Genomic DNA, 22022 nt, shown 5'->3' with positions numbered 1-22022 from the left:
ATGAGATTGCTCAGCCAGAAAAGTTGCTTGCCACCAAGCCTAACAATTTAAGTTCAATCCCCAAAACTGAAATGGTAGAAAAAGAGAACCAACCACTGCAAGTTGTCCTCTGACTTCCACATGTACATTCCCTAAACATACAAATAAAATTTTTAATGTAGTAAAGAAAATAGAGGAAAAAATCCTCAGGGCCAGGGAATTACACACCATACCAGGTAAAGATGTCGACTGTAATGCTATGTTTATTTTGCCACAATAAAAATTGTTTTTAATGTTGGTAATAGAAAATAGAGATAATGTAATAGAGATCCAACTTAGTCTTGGGGATTAAAGAAGACTTGAATCTGAGACATGAAAGACAAGCAGAATCTCATTTGGCACAAGTGTTCTATGGAAGAGGGGGGAGGACGTTGGTGTTCAAAGCTAGCAGGAACACAGCAGAGCTGGAACTCTAACAGCCATAGGAAGTCAAGGTGTTGATATCAAGAGATCCCAAAGGACAGTACCTGTCAGGGAAGTCAGAGTCCTCAAGGCAAACCAGGCCTGGTCCCAGACACATGAAAGCAATTTGGATATCTTCAGATTAATCCAGGCCAACTCTGAGTCCTTGTAGGTTCTCTGCTCGTAGGTGCTTGTAGGTGCCTGGACCAAAGTTAATCACTGTGCCCCCAGGCAAGCCCTTCTGAACAACAGATACCCTCCCAGGTCAATGGGTTCTCTCAGGTCTCAGTCTCACCCATTCTGTTATAACAGAATCAATCTATTCTAGCCCAAATACATTCAGGGAAGGGGAATTTGCTAAACTAGTGTGTTATCTCTGTAAGGACAGTGGTGGTAGGAGAAGGTTCTGTTTCACACTGAATCCTTTAAGACACTGCTGTGGTGCAGAAAGAATGGAAGGGCCAGGCAATGAGAAGGGGGGCTGTGCAATGCTCTTTTAGGCACCGAGTGGCTGTCGCACTAATGGACTCAAAGCAGCTGGGATTACCTGCACAAGATGGGACCCATGGACATTCAGTCACAGGTGAGGGAGGGGCTCATGGGCCTGTCCCTCCTTCCGGTGCTGTTGGCAGCTGATGGCTGCTGTGGGATAGGAAGTCATTGGCTTCAATGGCACAGCTACTGGTGGGTTGTTCAAGCTGCAATGGATGTTCTACAACCCCAGTGTATATAGCCCTGCTTAAACACAGTGGGTCACAAACATACACACACATACACACAATCATGATAGTGTGGGACTGGAGAGATGGCTCAATGTAAGAACATGTACTGCTCTTTTTTTTTTTTTAAAGATTTGTTTATTTATATGAGTACACTGTAGCTGTTTATTTATATGAGTACACTGTAGTTGTCTTCAAACACACACCAGAAAAGGGCGTCAGATCCCCTTACAGATGGTTGTGAGCTACCATGTGGTTGTTGGGAATTGAACTCAGGACCTCTGGAAGAACAATCAGTGCTCTTAACCACTGAGCCATCTCTCCAGCCCACATGTACTGCTCTTGCAGAGGTCCCAAGTTCAGTTCCCCACACCCTGTGTAACTCCACCTCCAGGGGGATCCTACACTTCTGGTTACCACAACACACACATAATTAATAATAATAAAAATCTTTTTAAATGGTAGTGGGAGAGCACTATATTGGGGAAAGGAATGGGAATAAGATAGGGAAGGTGGTGAGTGTGACCAGAACATGTGTGTGTGTGTGTGTGTGTAGTGTAAATACATATAAGATTACCAAGGGATACATTAATTTAAAATTTTAATTAATTGATTAATTAATTACAAGAAAAATAGTCTCCTGGATCGCTGGCTATGGCTCCTGATAGAAGCCATGTGTGGAAACCACTTAGGAGCAGAGTGCCAGGGAAACTATTAAAGGCTATGATCACAGGGGAGACATCTGGGCCTTGATCTCTGAACTTCTACTCACAGAATGGCCTTCTGAAGATCTGAGTGGGCGGGCAGGGTTTGATTAACAGAGGCAAATGTTTCCTAGAGTGAAATATACTGACTTCAAGGTGCACAATGTGTGATCAACAACCCAAGTGGAATATAGGACACGTTCATCATTCCAGAAAAGTCCTTCATGCCTGTCCACTTCCCTGCCTGTTTTCGAACATCATGCTTATGAGCCAACCCACACAGAATGTACCCTTCTGTGCCTGGCTCTTGTTGCCCTTTTTGCCTGAGATGTCATTTGTGTCATTAAGTGTTTCAACATTCTTTATTCTTGGCGTTTGCCACAATGAGTTTCTTCTTTATTCTGTCAAGGGTCATTTGAGTTTCCTGCTTTATTTGGTGTTTGTCACATCACCACCACCACCATCCTGAACTGCTGCTGTCTTCTTCAGAACAAGTGTGGTTGTCCTCGGGGTCCACTTGGTCATACAAGATCATCTTCCAGCCCCGGGGTCCTTAATCACATCCATAAAACACCATCCTCCCAAAAACGTCATATTTCCAAGTTGCCTGTGATTAGGATGTGGATAATCCGAGAGACATTTTGATTACTATCCTGGTCTTGGCTGGAGGCCTTAGTTCTTTGCCAAAGGTCCACTCTATGAGTTACTTGAGTGTCCTCACAGCATGGTGGCTGGTCACCAGGGCTACTAGAGAGTCATCTGAAAATCACCCACATGTCTAGAGGCTATTCTGGGAAGACTTGGTCTGCTGAGAAGTGACCCTCTGGGACTCCTCAGCCTGTGTCTTTCTAAGGGCCTTCCCTGAACGTTACCATCATGCTTTCTAGGTAGGTAGAGACCTCTGACACAGTGCGTCAGGGATCCCAAGTCACATGTTTGGAGAGAGTCAGGTAGAAACTATTTCCTTTTCTGACCCAGCCTTGGAAGCTAGGCACTTGCCTGTCATGCTTGTTAGAAGCTAGGCATTGGGCCACCCCTTACTAAGGGGTATGGGTGGGATTAATTAGACTTCACCCACTCCTGGAAGCAGTGTTCAGAATTTACAAGATGGCCAGGCATGGTGGCACATGCTTGTAATCCCAGCCCTCAGGAGGCTGAGGCATGAGGGTTGTGAGATCAAGCCAGGATGGGCTAGTGAGGGAGACCCTATCTCACAAAAGAATTCTCCGACATGCTTTCAATCTGTTATCGAAGTTTTTATGACAAATCCTTCTTTGTTTCATTTGTAGGAGAATGCCATTCTTTTACCTTCCTTTTAAAGGTGAAGAGGACTCTGACTTTAATCCAAATATTCACTCTAGCCACACTGACATCTCTGGTCTCTATGGTTTCCTGTGGCCAGTGGCCAGTCACTTCTGCCATTGTTCCTTTTGTGTACTGTGTCCTTTCTCCCTGTCCTCCATTCTCTTTAAAATACTGTCCCCTTAGTTTTTTTTGTTTGTTTGTGTTTGTTTTTGTTTCAAGGGGTTTGACCATGATGGGTTTGAGTGTAATTCTTCTTTCCCTTTTCTTAAGGCCCAGCTGAGGCTCAGTGACATGAAAATTCTAGATTTTCATGTGTAATTTGTAGGTTAATTCTTTTTAACCAAACTTAAAAAATATAGACATGGTTTCTTCAAATATGTATCTATGCTCCAGTCTCCCTCTCTTTTTCTCAGGAATTCTAGTGTATGTGTGGGGGTATGTATAGTGGAGCATTAAATATGTATGCATTACAAACGTATGTTAAAGTATTTAATAGGTTACTATAAATCTCTTTATTTTAAAAGATACTATGGCTTCACTGAAATATAGTCACATATATAAAATTCACTTGGTTAAAGAGTATGGTTTGTTTGGTGGTATATTCACAGGGATGTGTAACCATAACCACCACAGATTTTGGAATACTGTTTTCACCTGCACCCATAAGCCCTTTGATGCCTTTAATCTGAGGAAGCCACTAATTTGTCTCTACCGAGACGTTCTACTGAGACGAGTTGATATCTGACCTATTGCCATTTCCCTCTCAGTTAGCATTAATGCATTCACCATTTACTGATGATGTAACATTTATTATCATCTCCTTCCCTTTGTGTGCGTGGGACGGTTTTGAGACAGGCTGTCTCTGTGCCACCCAGGCTGGCCTTGAACTCAAAACAGTTCTCTTGCCACGGCCTCCCAAGTGCCAGGATTAAAGGTGCAGCAGTTTTTTCATTCCTTCTATGGCTGAATAATATTCCTTTATCTGTGACAACTTGTTTACCCCCCTCCATCCACTGATGGACACTTGGGTGTTATAACTTACCAGACTATTATGAATATTCATGTCTCAGTTTGGGTGTCAATATCTATTTTTGGTTCTCTGGGATATATTTTTATGAGGGAGTTGCTAGGTAATACATAACCTTTAAATTTCTTACTTTCCTTTTTGAGACAGGGTGTCAGTATGGACTCTTAGCAGCCTAAACATTTCTATATAGACCAGGCTGTCCTCAAAATCAGAGACCTGCTTGCCTCAGCCTCCCAAGTTGTGGGGTTATAAGAGTTCATCCCATACCCAGCTCAACACATACTCTTGAGAAGCAGGAAGAGAGAAGCTGGCATCTGAGCAGTCGCAGCATCGAGGGCTCCCGGGCTTCCAGGGCTTTACCAACACACCTGCCCTTTCGTTACAGCCAGCCTGGCAGGTGTGAGCTGTTTTTTCTTGTGGCTTTGAAGTGTGTGTCCCAAGGACTGAGGATGTTGAGTAACCTTTAAAGAGTTTGTCAATGTTTATACCTTCCTCAGAGAGAAGTGTTTTCCATTCTCCTTTGTTTATTGTTGGTTGTGTTTATTATCAAGTGGCAAAGGTTATTTTTTGTTGGTTTTGGTTTGGCTTGGTTTGGTTTCTGTCTATAGCCCTGGCTGTCCTGGAACTCACTATGGAGACCAGGCTGGCTTTGAACTCACACAGATCCACCTGCCTCTGCCTCCCAAGTACTGGGATTAAAGGCATGAGCCACAATCAGCTGTGGCAAAGGTTCTTTACATGTTCTCAAGACAATTCTCTTTACCACATATCTGATTTGGAGAATATTTCCCCTTATTTCCCTGGGTTAACTTTTTCAAGTTCTTGATAGTGTCCTTTGAAGCTCAGATAGTTTTAATTTTGATTACATCTAATTTATCTGCTTTTGTTGCTGATATTTTTGGTGGCAAATAGAAGAAATCTTTGCTTAACTCATGGTTAATGCTTTTACATTAAATAATTGAGTTCACATTGAATAATTAGATCAAATAATTTATATTAGTTTGTTCCATCTTGAGTTTGTGTGCACGTGCGTGCGTGTGCATGTATGTGTGTATGTGTGTGTGTGTGTCTGTTTGTGTGTATGTGTATGTGTCTGTGTGTGTGTATGTGTGTGTGTCTGTATGTCTGTGTGTGTGTATACGTGTGTGTGTCTGTATGTGTGTGTGTTTCTGTGTGTGTGTCTATGTGTGGTTGGCTGGGGAAGAGCTTTGGCTTCTTTCTCAGCTGCCTCAGCTTGTTGGAAAGATTCTTCTTTCTCTGTTAGTTTGTCTTCTCATCTTAGTGAAAACCAGTTCACTGTAAACTCACAATAATCTTAAATTAATTTATGAATTTTGTTCAACTGTACTTGTCCATGTGTCTAGCCTACACTACCTTGTGTGCCATAGTTTTGATTACAGAGGGTATTCAAAATGTTTTGGAATCAGGAAAATTAAATTCTCCAAATTTGTTGTATTCTGGGTCTTGAATTTTCTTTTTTAAAAACATCATTATTATCATCATCATTATTAATTATTTTATGTGTGTGGATATCTTGACTGCATGTATGTATGCATATGTGTGCCTGGTGCCCATGGAGGTCAGAATACAGCATTGGATCTCCTGGAACTGGAGTTATAGTTGTGAGCTCCCATGTGGGTGCTGGGAATTGAACTCTGGTCCCTTGGAAGAGCTACCAGTTCTCTTAATTGCTGAACCATCTCTCCAGTTCCTGGCTCTTTTCAATTTTTGCAAGGATACTACCCAGGATTTTAATAGAGATTATATTGACGTTTGGCCAATATTAAGTCAATCTCTCTCTCTCTCTCTCTCTCTCTCTCTCTCTCTCCTATTATTAATTTTGGAGCCAGAGTCTCACAATGTACCCCAGGCTGGCCTCTCCATGCTGCCAAAGCCAGAGTACCGAACTATAGGTCCATGTCATCATGAAGGCTGCAACAATTCTTTCTCACTCCTAAGGCTCTTCAACTTCTCTCAGTAATGTTTTGTCCTACTGAATTTAAAGTTTCTTTCCTCTCTATTCCTTGGATTGAATACGTTCTATTATTTGTCTTCAAGTTCACTAACACTTGTTTTCAATTTGGATCTGAGGCACCTGGTGGACCCTTCATTTCAGAGATTGTATTTGTCTTACATTTTATTGTTTTGTGGGTGGGAATGGGGAGAAGGATCAGTCAGTGAGGATCTTTGCTGTGCAAGCGAGAGGACCTGCAATGAACTCTCCAGTACCCATGCAAGTCCGGGTGGGTGTGGCAGTCCACTTGACATCGTAGCATTCAGGAGGTAGAAACAGGGAATCCTGGGATAAGCTGGCTAGCTAGACTCACCCAATTGGTGAGGCATGGATTCAAATGAGAGATCCTGGCTCAATGACTAAGATAGAGTTTAATGGGAGAAGACACCCAGTGTCAATCTCTGACCTCCACATGCACACACACAGGCATCCACCAACACATACTCAAGTACATATATACACAGACAGACAGACAGACAGACAGACAGACAGACACACACACACACACACACAAAGAGAGAGAGAGAGAGAGAGAGAGAGAGAGGAACCTATTTTCCTTCTCCCTTTAATTCTCTAGTCTTAATAAGTACTATAAAGCCATGATGGTATTTTCACTTCCATGTCTGGATGAGAGGAAAGAAACTTTAAATTCAGAAGAACAAAAACATTACTGAGAGAAGCTGAAGAACTAAGTAGATGCCTTGGGAGTGAGAAAGTATTGCTGAAGCACTCATGGTGGCATGGACCTGTAGTCCAGCACTTGGGCTTTGGCAAAATGGAGAGGCCAGCCTGGGGTACATTGCGAGACTCTGGCTCCAAAACAAACAGGGTTTGTTTCTATTCCTGTTCCTGCTTTTCCCTCTTGATGGTGTATACTTTCCAATATATAGTTTTTCTTGGATAGATGGCTGTGTCATGAACTGTGCATTGAAAGGACTATGACTGTTAGTTTGAAGGACTGACAAACACACTAGACTGGTGCCTTAGCCACCATGTATGCTTTTCCCAGTCTAGGGAAAATTTTCTAGGAAATTCCACATTGATGAGAGTGGAATTGGGGTCTTCACAGAGCTGGGCTCAGGGGCAGGGATGACCCAGCATGCACAAGTGAATTACTCAACTTTATTCAAGTCCCAACACCAGAAAACAAAATAAAAACAAAAATAAAAAAAAGCCACCATGAACTCTGGAGTCTGCTCACCTGGGTACTAGGTGTCCCTGTCACTAGTTCTGTGGTCTTCCACAATTTATCTCAATACACTTCCATTACCTCATAAAATGGGGTCACAGCCAGTTAAGACAGCTAAATGAACCAGTCCCATAATGTAACCGAACATTATCTGGTATATACCAGTACCTCAGAAATGCTAGAGCTGGAGTCCCCTGTGCTGCCCAAAGGCGCTCTAACTACCCCACAGCAGAGCCCCTTGCCTGCCAAGGTCAGAGAAGTACAGACTGTGGTTGTGGGTCACTTCTTTTCTCTCTTCTTTGACTGGTGTGTACCCCAGGGCTGGGACCAACCCTGAGATCTAGCATCAGCACACAGCTGGTACAGTGATGGAAAGCTTCCCTCTACAGAGAGATGCATTTAGACCTGGAGGAACAGGCAGCACACATTCCTCCTCTCATCTCCCTGGGAGACAAGCAGAGAATCATCTTTCACCAGAGCTGGGGTTCCAGCCCACCCATGTAGCTCTGTGTAGATGGGGTGGCCGAGGCCCCGAGAAGAAAAGGAAAGCAGTCAGAGTCACTCATTCGGCACTTCAAAGAAAAATAGCGGTCAGTGGAGAGTGGGCGATTTTCAGGTCATCTTTGGGCTAGAATTATGTCAAGGCTGAGCCTCACACAGTCTCCCCTATGGCCATCAAGTCCACCAATTTTATCTATCATGGATGCCACACGCAGCCAAGCCTGAAACCCTATGTATGATGCCTTGAGCCCATCTGACAGAACCAACAACTCCTGCAAGTTGTTCTTTGACTTCCACATGTGTGTGTGTACACAAAGAAATACAAAGAAAGACAAAGAAAGAGAAAAAGAGAAAAAGAAAGAAAGAAAGAAAGAAAGAAAGAAGAAAAAAGACAAACAATTTTGGAGTTTAAAAAAAGGCAGCTTCATTAGGATTTTAAAACTGGCGTTCCGGCCTTTCTTATTATCCATAGCATCTGTCGCAACACTGGATATCTGATATGAAGTCAGGAATCAGTGCAGATCATGAGACTGCCCGTTCTCTACTGGCCCTTTTGTCCCCGTCCTGTCCCACTCCAATCACCGGAATGGCCCAACATGTCCAGGATACGTATCTGTCTGGCTACAGATGAGTTCTGGAGCCCACCTTGCTGAGTCTGTACCTGAGTGTGCTTCCTCACCTACAAAATACGGACAGCAGCAGTGTTTCATCGGGCTGTTGTGCAGATGGATGTATCCACACAGATGTAAAATGTGGAAAGTTTTGCACAATACTCAGTAAGTGCTTGGTGCAGGAAAGTTACCAGCACATACCGTTCTTCTCCCCTCATGCTTCGCTTGCCCTCTCAGGCTTGGGATCCTGGCAACAGGCAAACTTGTAGCCTTATCTCTTATTCTAACCCAGGCCCTAAATTGTCAGTCACGAAAACTGGGAGGTCCTTTATCTGTGACATCTCAGAATGTGTAATACTGGAGTAGAATCAGTCACATGATTCTGAGGTCACATGGTCAAGGCAAAGTCTGGGCCAGAATCCAAAGATTAATGTCCAGAGAACTCTGCCCTGGGTATGACCAATTTGCTATCTGACTCATTTGAGAGTTTGTAGTATAACTTGATGATTGGTATATTTATTTCCCTACATAGACAATGGGATTTGGATTAACGAGGTTGAATACTCAGTCTATGGACTGCCAGCTGGGTTATAAGTGAACTGGCTAGGTGGCTGCCCCACCCATGGAAATGGGAGCCAAGTCTTAGGGAGGATGCATGTTAGAGGGTGAGGCCTCTCAGTAAACAACATAATCCTGCTAGGATCCAGTCAGTCAAGGGCCCCAGGATTCCCCAATACGCTCCTTCTGGTGGCTTTGGGCATATGTTAGATCATGTATGCCTTCCCCTAACCCTTTCTCAGAGACTACATACTATCTTTACTTTGGCCTAAAGCCCTATCCGGGAACTGAGAACTTGATGGTCCACAGCCTGGTCTGTTACCTGTGCTAGCTTCCCCTGCCCGACCCTTTGTGCCTCACATGAAGTAATAATCATAGCTTCAACTCTACTCAGCGTTCTTCCTTTGCCCTCTCCAGGGCTGTCTCCTTGGCACCTCCCTCCCAGTAGCATTGGACACACACATGCTCACCAGCCCTTAATTATCTCTAAGCTACATCCAGATTGCTCACCTCTGCCCAAATAAGCCCATATGCCATCTGGATAAAAAAGGCATTAAATCAATACTCAGGGTAGGAAGGAGGACCCCCTAGAAGCTGTCAATCACTGGAACAGGGAGAGGTTATTTCTAGCTCTGAGAATAAGGACTGAGCTAAAATTTGGTTTCCTGGCAATTTCTAGTCCCTAAATGTTGTCTTACACTAGCCAGCCAGTTCCAGGAAGAGTTGTCACAACAGAAGACCCTCTCAGGGTGCTTCTTGGTGCAAGTAGGGTTTGGAGAAGAAGGAATCTGTTGGAGGAAGCTACAGATTCCCCAAGCTCCCTGAACCTCATCAATTTGGAAACCATATCTGGCCATCGAAGGGGGCTGAAGGCTGAGACTACCTTTGCCTTCAAATATAGACATTGCCACTAGGAACCCACAACGAGATGCAGTGTTGATCCCAACCATTAGGCCATTTCTTAGCCAGCAATGGGACATCAGAGGTGGTGGGGGATGGGGACATGACACAGGACACAGATCCAATCAGTAGCTCTCCAGGTGGGAGGAAAGTCTGAAGGCTTTTAGTGTAATTAGGGTTGTCAGTAGGGCCTGGACTCCTGAGGCCCCACAGATTCCAGAAATAGGAAGAGAGTTTCTGAGTGCAGAAGTCTGTGGGTGGAATGAGAAGTGGGGGCTTCTAGGAGGGTCTCAGAGTCTCATCACAAGGTTTCAGGATAAAGAGTGAAATCTATGAGTGTCCCAAGATGGAGAGCAGGTGGGGGCCACTTGGGAAAGAAGCTGTTAAGGGGTTAAAACTGGATGAAGGCAGAATGATTTTGAAAATGGGATGCTGGTAGTTTACTGCCACCCGAGTTGGCAGGAGGCCTTCCCACAATCTCCTACTTCCATTACTGTCCCTGTGCCCTGCTTTTGTGGGTAAAATTAGGGACTAAAGTCTCTCCCTGCCAGGCAGTGGTGACACATGCCTTTAATCCCAGCACTTGGGAGGTAGAGGCAGGTGGATTTCTGAATTTGAGGCCAGCCTGGTCTACAGAGTGAGTTCCAGGACAGCCAGGGCTATACAGAAAAACCCTGTCTCAAAAAAAAAAAAAAAAAAAAAAAGTCTCTCCCTGTGCTGGCTGGGGTGCCTCCAGGCTCTTGTCTCAGCCAGGGAGTATTTTGGGTTTGGAGTTTAACTCCCTGGGAATAATTAAAAATGAAGATATGGTTGAATTTCTCAAGGGGAACAAGGAACAGAAAGATTTAAGGAGAAATCGAAAGGGGAGGTGGGCAGGGGCTCTCCTGCAGCAGGACCCTTGTTTAAAAGGCACTAAAGCAGTCCCTGCAACTGCAACCCTGCCAGTGTTAGAGGCAGTGATGGGCATTAGAAAACTGAGGGCTCTCAGAAGTCGTGTGGGCAAGACGGATGAATCTGTGATGCAAGTGCCAGATAAACCTGTGTCCTGCCTCTGTCGTCAGAGCCAGCTTAAACATGCTAGTTCCGCCTCTTGCCGGCTGTGTCAACAACAGAGAGCTCTCTGGGCCTCCATTCACTCACCTGGAAAATGGGGCTATTAGTAACACTGACATTACAAGGTTGAATGGAGGATACAGGAAATCAGCCCAGCCCATGTGACAAGGTATGTGTACTTAGGAACCATGAAAATGGAACACCTCTCCAAAAGAAAAAAAAAAAAAAGATTGAACGAACAAGTCAATCTTCTGGTCCAGCCCAAAAAGCCCCAGGACAGCCTCTCAGGTGTATGGCCCAGTAGCAGAAGCAATTTCTCCAAAGCTCTGTCAGGGCTCGCAGCCAACAAGCTGTCTCTAAGTACTGCACTAACAGGTCCCTGTCTTGCTTTCCGCCCCACTTATGTAAGAGACATATAGGTGGGCAGCTGGGTCCTGTGCCATGTAGGTCAGAGGTATCTGGGGCCACACCTTGCCAGGAGCCCCAAGGCGGGCTGGGGCGGGTCCCCATTCACGCCCAACCCTTGTGGCTCATCACCCAGAACCTGGGCCACCGAGACAGCCAGTTCTCAGATTCACCATGCCTTAGCTGCAGGAGCAGGGGGTACGCAGCCCTGAGCCTGCTGCCACGGGAAGAGGAAGGTGAGCTGGGTTTGGGGCAGAGCCTGCTAGGCACATCCTCTACTGTGAGTCTTCTGTTGGGGGTGGGGGTCTGTGGGATGGGAGTGAGGGCTGGAGAGCGTTCTCAGAAGCCTCATTGAGACAGACAGTCCATATAGACCAAGATGAAGCTGGGATGTGAGGTCCAGGATACAAGGGAATAGAATTGCGAAGTGTGGACTCAGCCTTCTTTGGGGGAGCCCCAGCATTTGGTACCATTAGAGTCTGGAGAAACTGTTCCTCTCTTTGGGATTTTTAGGATGTAGGGTAGCACTGAGGTAACATACCTCCATTAACAACATTCTCAGGTTTCTAGAAGGTCCTTTCTCCTTTGCCTCTGAGCAGAGAAAGATGAGCACTTCAGGTACCGAGGGTACTTGATCCTGACCTTGAAGAACAGTGGTCAGAAGTCTTTGCAAAGCAGGAGTCCTGGAAATCCCGATTGATTTGCTCTTGCAGGTGAGCAATTGGCTCTAAGGAATATTGAGCCCAGAGCCTCCAGGCAGCCACCTCCTGTGAGCTTGTGTTGTTCCCAGATTGAACGAACCTGTGGGTTTAGGAGGCAGTAAATTACAGTCAAGTGCTCAGCCCCAGGAGCGGTGAGGCATGCCTCAAAGGAGAACAACTACCCTTCGCCCTGCTAGGCCTGGCAGTGACTCACCATGTGTCTCTGTTACAGGGCGGTCTGGTCGAGTTGGGCCTCTCTGGGGCTGCGGTGGCTTTCCCCAGGGGACGCTGTGACACACCCTATGAGGTTCTCCCTCTCTCCCTGGTGAGCTCGAGGGGTACAGCCACCCCACAGGGACCATGCCAGAAGTGCTTCTTCTCAGGTCTGCCAGCTCCATCCTGAGGACCGTGTAAGGAACCAGGGTCCCACCATCCTCCTGCCTCCAGCCCCATCGCCAACTCCCATGGGGCAGTACTTAGCACAGCACCTGAGTCCCAGACCTGGATTTAAGTCTTTTCCTCCTACTCACTCATCCTCCCCACCTTACTGTCCAGGCTTCTCACTTCTCAAGAGATCCATGACAATCCGCCAAGAATAATGATGACAGGTGACTCTGTGCTGGGCACTTCTCCTACCTCATCTTCTCACAGTAGCACAGGGCATGGGTTCCAAAACAGCTCAGAGACACAGGGTGATTTGGCCATAGCATACACTTGGAAAGTTAGTTGAACCCTGGCAGATGGACAGATCTCATGCTAGGCTGTTTCAAGAAAACATTTATTGAGCTCCTGTTACATCACTGCTGAGGGCTAACTGAGAAGAATGGATAATAAGAATATGTAAGAAACGGATCTTCACTTGCGAGGGATTCACACAGAAAGCAAGGGTTCTCCTTTACGTATGTGTCACACACAATGAGGATGTGGTGATCCAACCAACATTTACTGGGCTACCACAGTGATTGATGACTCATGGCCAGAGAACAGAAGTAAATTGGGAATGACCCTACTCTCCAGGAACTTCCTGTGTTTGAGCTTCAAAAACCAATCTAGAGGGTGTTGGGGTGGGGGATAGAAAAGGGCTTCCTGGAGGAAGAGTTAAGGTTAGGGAGGCTCTGCCTCCAGATGGTTCCCACTAGTCTGCTGCGTGGCAAGCCTGGATGCCTACCTCAGGTGGAATGACGGTTAAGATGAAGGCAGTGAGTAAACCCTGCCACACCCCTCTGCCCTGTATGCATCCTATCAAGTTGCTCAAACATACCTTGGTGTTCTTGTTCCCTGCACACCTGGGGAGGAGGCAAAGAACCCTGAGTCTGATTTTCTATGAAACGCGCAACACTGTGCTGTGTGAGAAGAGTGCTGGGTGAGTGAAAGCAGCCAGCCTCCTACCATCTTGGGATTCTTCCTCCTTGGGATTCAAAACACAGACAGAAGTGAGTCAGCTCAAGTGCTTCTCCCACTGGCCATTGTCATTTTATTACGTGAGGGACTTCCTCCTCCTGGAAACCTATTGGCTTCCAGCAGTGATTCCAGAAGAGTCTAACCTTCCAGAATGACAGGTGTAAATGACCGGCTCCTTTCCTCGTTACTATCTATAGTGTCATCTTAGCTGTTGGGCTCACCGCAGGTCACCTGCCCTTCTGGGAAGAACAGAGAGTCAAAAGGAAAGCCTCCATTTTTTTTCCTTTAGTGCTGGAGATTGACCATGGGGCCTCACACATGCTAGGTCCTGCCACCTCAGGACTCCAAAATGTTTTCGGAGAGTAGGGTTTTGAGAAAATTATGAGCCATTCCATGTGGGGATCTCTCTTCTGGTTTAACCTATAGTTCAAGCACACTTGGTTCTCTCTGTGCTATAAAAGTGATGCCTTGCTAGACATCAACACATGAAGACAAGCAACAAAATCTGAGCTTCCTCCAGCCATGACAAAGAAGCCAAGCTGTGTAAGGCTGGATGGAGAAGGATCTTGCTATAATACAGCTGAACCCACTTCTACCACTAGCCAGAACCTTGAGTGAGCAGGAAGGACAATAAATATATTCTAACTAAGGTGATCACCTTGGCTTTCAAGACCTTTGCAAGGGAAGATCAGCAATTTAGCTGGATATTTGTCTGGAAAATCCCTTTTTTACTTTTTCTCTTAACCCAGGTACTCCAAATTCTTTAAGCCCAGGACAAGAGGGTTGAATATGACCTCATAGGTCATATTCAACCATATGGGTCAGCAGCAAGGGTAAGTGAGGTGTTCTCTTCCACCAAGTCCTGAAGGAAGAACAGGGTCCACCTAAAGGGAGAGAGAATAGAACTGCTAATTCGTTGGAACGTTCTCCTGCACTGAGTGCCAGACCTCAGTAAGGGCCTGTTCTGGAAAGACCCGGCTTCTCCTCACTCTGTAACCAGGGCTCTGCTCTCATCAGGATAAGTAGCTTAGCTGTCTGGCTTCCCCCAGGTGGCTGTCTTTTCATTTCCTCTGTTTAGCTTTGTGAAAGCCAGAACCAGTTTGCCTAAATTTAATTAGGAGAGGAATGGCACCTGTACCTTTAATGGTGGCAACTTAAAAACAGACCTGTTGTTAAGATGCTGGGAGATTACAAGTGATTCTGTGGTAGCTCTCCAGTCTGTGTTTTCAAAGATGGATCATCTCTGTGCACAGGGTTTGGCCCTGATGTCCAGGTCCCATCTTTGGGGGATACAGCTCTCCCTGGGAGCTCATGGGTTTGTTTGATAACATTACAGTCTTTGTCCTCAAGTGGGGCAGCTTTTACCCAGCAGTCTGAGAGAACCACTGTGTTGTGACTGATACTCCCAAGTCAATAAACCCAGAAGGCTCAGAAATCTCGGCTTTCTTATCTTTTCTATCCTCTCTGGAGCAGGTGTGCACAAGAAGGAGCCAATTCAGTCCTCCACTTCTACGCCAGGGCGTCATAGCAACAGGAAGGATGCTCCAGCCCTGTAGTCCAGGCCTTACTCACAAAGTGCACATAGAAAGGACCCACTTAGTTCTCTCCTTCTTCTCCTTCCCGCCCCTCACTCTTCATAACTCCCTTTTGCTTTAAAACATATCTCAGGTTCTTAAGCAGACTGCTGCCAGGTGGGCCTGGGTGTGTTCGAAAACTTAGTTTGAACCTGAAGTACCAGCAAGGAATAAGGCCGAATGTTCGAAGCAGGTAATTGGCCTGGCTTCCTGGGAAGTGGGTAGGGATGGAGCTAACCCCACCCTGACAAACAAATGGGACTCCCTGGAGCCAGGGTCATACCCTGGGGGCATCCATGACCAGCTCTACAGGTTACCCACTACACATTTCCTGTAGGCTCTGTTTACATAGCTATGATGATGATGGGTCCCTGGTGTTGTACAATCTTGCAGCCCTGTGTAGTTCTGAGGATGTGTATTGAAATCCCTCTCTTTATCTACCCAGGCAGGTGGGTTGTAGCCAGGTAAACTCTGGAGAGGGCTCATGCTGAGGGGCTGAGGGGCTGAGGGGCTGAGGGGCTGTTGGGCTGAGGGGCTGAGGGGATGACAGAAATCCAAGGAGCTGGTCCTTACTCTGAGCCACCCAGCCTGGGAGGCCAGAGGAGCTAAGACAGGCAGAGCCCCAGGCCTCCCCGACCCACATCCTCTTCACGGGCAATCAGTCAGCAATGAAGGCAAGCTAAATGGAAGAAGGAGCCTCTTAGGATTCCAAGAGTTCTAGAAATGTCCTCTGCTCTATTCAGAGCCTCTTGGCAAGTTCTGGTGTAAAGAATGATATGGTGGGGGCTTCTCCCACCCTTAAGGCCTATGCTGTTTTAGAATGGAGGCTCAGAGTCTCTCAAAGCCAGAGTCCAACCCTTTTCTTGTCTGGACACTGACTCAGAGGGAGACGTGAACTTTCACAGAGACACAAACTTTCACAGAGACACACAGCAAATAAGAGAACAGCAGGACTTGAGTTCTTCTCTTAAGGAGGGTAAGGGGTGGGGCGCTAGAGGAAGTGAGATAGAGCACAGGATGTTCTAACCAATGTTACTCATCTCCCCCTACCAGCTCCGTAATTGATGGGCAGACACTCTCCAAAGAGTCTCCAAGTCATGGTCTCCAGCTCTCAGCTCCAGAAAAGGCAAGGGCTGCCTCTTTGGATGCTGCAGGTGAGTTTTCATGAATGGAGTATTTCTGGAGGGAGTTGTGGGGGCTGCTGGGAGCCACGGAACAAAACCCTGGGGAAGAGTACATGAAAGCTCGCTATGTCCACCTTCCAGGGACTCCATCTAACTTCTCCTCTCATGGCTGCCATAGCTGCCATTAGGGCCACACATGATGGAAGATCACTGCTGATTCTTCCTAAGTAAGATTGGGAAGGGAGCCAGGGAGCCAACAATGGAATAAATGGCCCTAGTAGGCAGGGCCTGAATGCTTGGGCTTTGGAAGGACAGAAAGGGGCCTCGCCAGATAAATAACACCTTGGGAGTTTGGACAGCTAACTGGGGCATGGGGCAGGCAGATGGGTGCAGGCTAGCACAGTTTGTTTTGGAAGCTGGATCATCACATGCTCTCTCAAGTGACCTTCCCCCCAGATAAGTATGCCTCAAAGGAGGGCAGTTAACATTCACCCTGAAAATTTATCTGGATGATAATGATATCGCTAGAGCATTAGCACACTTTTATCAAATGCAGAACAATATGGTAACAAACCCAGCATTTCAAAATCAAAAAAAGCAAACAGTTAGCCCCTAGCTCAGAGGTTCCCAGCTTCCCACTGTCTGTGCTGTCCTTGAGACCTAGTGTCCCTGGCCTCAGTCACTTTTCAGGGCTGAGTACTTCCAGCAGAGATTTAGCCAGCCATAGGCTCCTCCTGGAGTAGGCAGACAGACAGACACCCCAGCAGCCTTCCCACCCTGTGGGCCTCTAAGCAGGAACTGATTGGGGTTGAAGACAAGTTGCTATCAAGTGGCCATGTTTGAAGTGGTGGTCTATTTTGCTGTATGGCCTTCCATTTGAGCATGCCTGTATTTTTCTCATGATTAAAGTGTCCACAAGTTTGGGAGTGTAGGTAGCAATGTGTGAACCGGGACAAGGCAGGGGAGAAGGAGCCAATTCTAAATCTCTGAACTACAGAGTAGTGTTAGATTCAGGGACCAGAGAGAGATGAGGAGGCCTGTGACCTCTGTCTCAAATCCTCTTTCCTTGTATTTCTGCTGAGTCAGAGTAGCTCAAAGACAACAACAGGGCCCAGGTTTCTCTGCTGTGTCACAAGTACTATCATAGGCTAGGGGAAAGTCACTGGGTCCACTTTCAGCAGGGAAACTGAGGCATAATAGCTCATTCCTGTAGTCCCAACACTTAGAACACTTAGGAGACTGAGGCAGGATAGTTGCTGCATATCTAATGCCAGCCAGGGATAGATAGCAAGTTTCCAGCTAGCTGTGTCTCTAAATAAATATAAAATATGATGATGATGATGATGATAATAATAATAATAATAATAATAATAATAATAATAAATAATAATAATAATAAAAAACAATCAAAGAATATAATGCAGATAGGTCTTGGACCAGAACTCTGGGCACTTCATTCTCAGTTTCCTTCACTAAGCGGGCTTACCACTGCCATTGACAAACTGCCTCTGGAGGCCTTGGCAAGAGCCTGACTTGAGGGCTGAGAGGGTCAGCTTTCTTTTTAACATATCCGCCCGCCCGTCAGGGGTAAAGGAGAAGGAACCAGACTGTCCCTTGGTTTCAGGGAATTGGTTTGCTAGGTTCCAGAGGAGGCAAAGGGCAGGGAGCCTTGTGAGAGGCTCAGGCAGCTATCTCTGCCGTGCTCCCAGGAGCCTAGGCAACTCACTGACACATCAACTTTCCTCGAGTGCCCCCTCCCTGCATGAACCCAGCTTGCCTGTGTAGAAGTTTAATTGCTTCCCGAGGCACTTGAAGAACAAGTGCCAGAAGCACTGGCTTAGATCAGGGAAGCCTTAGGGCTCAGAGGTCCTGGAAGTGGGTGGTAGCACTGGCATTCTTGCAGTTGAGAGAGAAGGAAGGGAGCTGATAAGGGAGAGTTCAGAAGGTTGTCTGGCTCCCCTGGGAGGGACCAATGATGCTAGCCTGGGGGCCTCAGTTGCTCAATTATAATCACAACCATCCTTAGCCCAGTAGCTGCAGGCACGGGAAAAAGCAGGTCTGAACAAGCTGGGTATGGGATCCCAGTGAAGGTCCTGTCTACAGCTCCATCTGAGCATCTGGAGACAGGCAGGGTAAGGAAGAGAGGGGACTCAGAAGTTAATGTAGGAGGGGGATATAGGAAGGGACAAAGCTAACACGACTAGTTTAGCAGGACTGCAGGAATTTGTTAGGGACAGGCCAACCCTGTCTAGCTGGCCCTGTCTATATTCTCTACCTTGTATTCTGGGCTTTAGGGATGCTGATCTAGATGAGTTTCATTCCTGTCTTCTATGGACTCCCGGCCTCTCTATAGTTAGATTCTGAGGGTCAACATGGATAGAGGATGGCTGGGGTTAGAGTGGGCATCCTAGATGTGGAGAACCTTTGGCTATCCTCAGACCTTCTTGCTCTGTTAGACGGTTGGCAGGTGAGTGTGTGTGTGTGTGTGTGTGTGTGTGTGAGAGAGAGAGAGAGAGAGAGAGAGAGAGAGAGAGAGAGAGAGAGAGAAAGAGAGAGAGAGAGAGAGAGAGATGCATACACGCACAGGTAATGGACCTCTTATCCTCATGGCTGTCAGCAGGTACCCAGAACGGATGGTGAATGGGCTCCTATAGGCACCACTCATGCAAGCCATGTCCCAGGGGTGGGGAGGATGTCAGTGGAACGTTCCAGAGCTCCAGATGTAACTGGATTGAGTGTCTACCGTCAGCATGCTAGACCTTGAGTTTAGACCTGGTATTCTTTGTCTCCCTAGGTGAGGAAGTTCCTGGGGGTTGGGGGAGACAGACTAGGCTATGGTGGCCACTGAAGGGAGTAGAGGGGAGGGGCCACAGGTTGGGTGGGTGGGTTGTAAAGCTGCCTGATGGCATAGTGCAGGTAGGCAGCAGAACATTCCAAAGGCCTGGGAGGGGCGTGTGTGGGATTCAGACAGGAGAGAAAATCCTGTCCAGCAGTACACACGAACAGCTGCCCCCTGTTGAACAGTTCCTGTGACGGGGCCCCTGTTGAAGCACTTTTTCATTTTCTTCTTCTGAGCAGCAGAGGGGAAGGTGTGTTAATCACTTCCATAGAGAAAAGGAACCTCACAGACAGGTTTAGTGACTCTCAAATTTTCTTCTCTCTGTTTCTCTTTGTCTGTTTCTCTGTATGTGTGTCTGTTTGTCTTGCATTCCACTCTGCAGTGGTACAGTCCTTGAACTTGCCGTCTTCCTGCCTCAGCCTCCTGAGTGCTGGGATGAAAGACGTAGGTCTCCACAAGCAGAAGCGATTTTCTCTGCGCCAAACACCTTACTAGAGGCAGATCTGCTAAGGGTTCATGCTACCTCTTTAGGTTCCAGATAGACCCTGTTGCACACCAGGAGTCAGGCCAGCCCCAGCCTCCTCACCACAGAGCTGCTACAGAGCTCCTGGATGCTTGCCTGCTGGAGTCATTGTTCAACGGGGCTCCCTCAGAGTCTTCTTGGTTTCCTCTAGTTCCCAAGAGATTTGAGGGTCCTACATTCCCATCCCTAGGCTGGACTCCCTGGCAGCAGCGGTGCCAAGCCAGATGCTGGAATCTGACCTCCACACAAAGGCAGCCTTGTGCCAGGGCCTGAGACACATTTTTTTTGTTCTAGCCCTTTCTAGGTTGAACATGAACCACAGCTGAAGAAGGCGGGGGTAGGGGTGGGGGGGTGGGGGGGGGGAAGGGGAGACTCAGGGAGAACAGCCGCCAAGGTCACAGCAGATAGAGGCACTGCCTGGGGTAGCTCTCCACCCCCACCCCTCCACCCAGGAAATTGCCAGTCCTACTGGGGAGTTACAAGCTGAGGATTGGGAACCGGTGGCACTCAACCCAGTTTGGTCCCTAGGCCAGGGAGAACCTCTGAGGCCCAAGAGTTTTAAACCATCTTCTAGTCTCTTACTCTTCTCCCAGGGGCAAATGTCAGGATCCAGGCTGGAGAACCAAACTGGAGAGACAGCAGGGAACAGGTTTCTATCCTTATCTCAGGAAGCTCATAGCCTGAAGCTGGGGAGCAGGCAGGGGCCCAGCTGTCACTTTAGCCTTTTCAGGAACAGGATTGGGGAAAAGTGGGAAGGGCTTCCCCTGGGGTCTGGAGAAACGGTGCCTCTATGAAACGGAGCCAGGAGATAATCTATCTCTGTCAACCAAAGACATGTCTAAAGGGTCGTTGGAGAGACTTTTCCAGGGATCAAGGGACTTGGCTTCTCCTAGACATTGTTCAGACAGTGCTTCATGTCTTGACCCTCTGCCCTCTCCTGGGAACTTTCCTTTCAGGGTGGGTAGAATTCCAGACTTCATTCCTCTATAGCAGGTGGTCTCAGCCCAGGGTCTCTCATGTTCTTCCAAGCTTGCTAAAAACTCTAAAGCAATGACTGGAAGGGGTTCTTAGCTGCTCCCTGTTCTTTGTTGTCATTCAGACAGGGAAACCAGGGCTCAGTAATGGCAGACCTCTATAGGGTAACTCTGCCCTTGATGCATCACTGGGAAGCCCAGCAGGGGACTGCCAGCTTCAGGTCCTCTCCTACCAAGCACAGAGAAACAAAATCATCGAACTTTTAGCAGAATAGTCTATGCCACACCACCAAGGTCTGGACAGATCACTCTGACCTACGTGCCTGTCCTTATCCATCATGTCCTGAGGCCAGTGTGTCCTCTGCACCTTCTATATTTCTAAGACTGTCCCCCAATGGGGCCCATAGGTCACCTAGAGGCCCTTGTCGTGGGGTCCCTGTGTGAGAAGACCTTCTGGGGCTGCTTCTCCACAGGTCATTGGGGAAGGGGCATGCCATGCTGGGAGGCAGCTCTGAGATCATTCATGTGGTCTTGGAGGAGAGAACTCTGTCACTGATCTAAGAGCCTGGTGTCCTCAGGCCCAGTGTGTGTCATCCCGTAACCCCCAAATATACTTGGCTTCTGAGGTTGGCTATTCCCACAGACTTCAGGAAATACCCCCACCCCTCACCTTCCACCCCTGTGCTAGTGTTTTTCTCCTCCCCAGTCTGTAGTGTAGAAGCCTTTGTTCCAAAAATCCAGAGCATACACCTCCCTGCCTGCCCAGCACCCTTTAGCACAATGGGTGGATTGATAAACGCCCTGCCAGGGTCATGACAAGATGAGAGGCAACATGAAAGTAATAGATGAAAGGGGAAGACCAGACAGTGTGTAGGGGGCGGGACAAGCCCGCCCCACATGCCCAGCAGCCTGGCTCTAGGACAGGCAGTACCCAGCTAGTACTAGCTAGCACAGGCCTTTTGCTTGCTTGGCTCCATTTGTGTGGCAGGTTGAGCCATATCAGTTGCTCTTCGGAGTCTGCTCCAATGGGTATCCTGCCTGGCTTGATGATACTGGCTGTAAATCATGGCTAGTATTCCAGCTCTAACCTTAAGCATAGCAAAGAGCCCATGGTTGTGCTCCTGTTGAATTTTGAGGAGTTTTGGCAGTCCCACCTGATTCCCTAAGTTTTTCTAGTCTCTAACAGACTATCCCAAACAGGGCATGGCTCTGAGCAGCCTTCAACAGCCCATGGACTCAGACTTACCTACCCTCTAGTCACTGGCTAGTCTTCCTAGCTGTGGGACACAAGACAAATACAGGACTAATGGGATGGTGTTCCTCTCCTTTTACTTCCTATGACTGTCTCATCTAGACGGCCCCTCGGATTCAAGTTCCTCCTCAGCAGCAAGCTGCTGCTGCTTTTTCTTCTTCTTCTTCTTCTTCTTCTTCTTCTTCTTCTTCTTCTTCTTCTTCTTCT

General features: G+C 47.3%; 1 protein-coding gene across 3 annotated transcripts in view; it reads left to right on the top strand.

Annotated features, from left to right (window-relative positions):
* The window catches only part of Acsbg1 (acyl-CoA synthetase bubblegum family member 1), a 62477-nt gene that overhangs the window by 4776 nt on the left and 35679 nt on the right, over window positions 1–22022 (top strand). Inside the window, exons 1-4 of one of the 3 annotated variants that reach the window (XM_031344102.1) lie at window positions 11541–11663; window positions 12361–12538; window positions 15198–15296; window positions 16157–16257. In XM_031344102.1, the coding sequence (XP_031199962.1) occupies window positions 12489–12538; window positions 15198–15296; window positions 16157–16257 (250 nt within the window). In that variant the 5' untranslated portion in view covers window positions 11541–11663; window positions 12361–12488. Of the gene's footprint in view, window positions 1–11540; window positions 11664–12360; window positions 12539–15197; window positions 15297–16156; window positions 16258–22022 lie in introns of those variants that run through there. The other 2 variants (XM_031344100.1, XM_031344101.1) reach the window with 2 other exon arrangements.

The sequence above is a fragment of the Mastomys coucha genome, unplaced genomic scaffold (genome assembly GCF_008632895.1).
Source record: "Mastomys coucha isolate ucsf_1 unplaced genomic scaffold, UCSF_Mcou_1 pScaffold23, whole genome shotgun sequence".
Taxonomy (NCBI): domain Eukaryota; kingdom Metazoa; phylum Chordata; class Mammalia; order Rodentia; family Muridae; genus Mastomys; species Mastomys coucha.
Note: the sequence above shows the minus strand (reverse complement) of the source record. Positions and strands in the feature narration are given on the sequence as shown.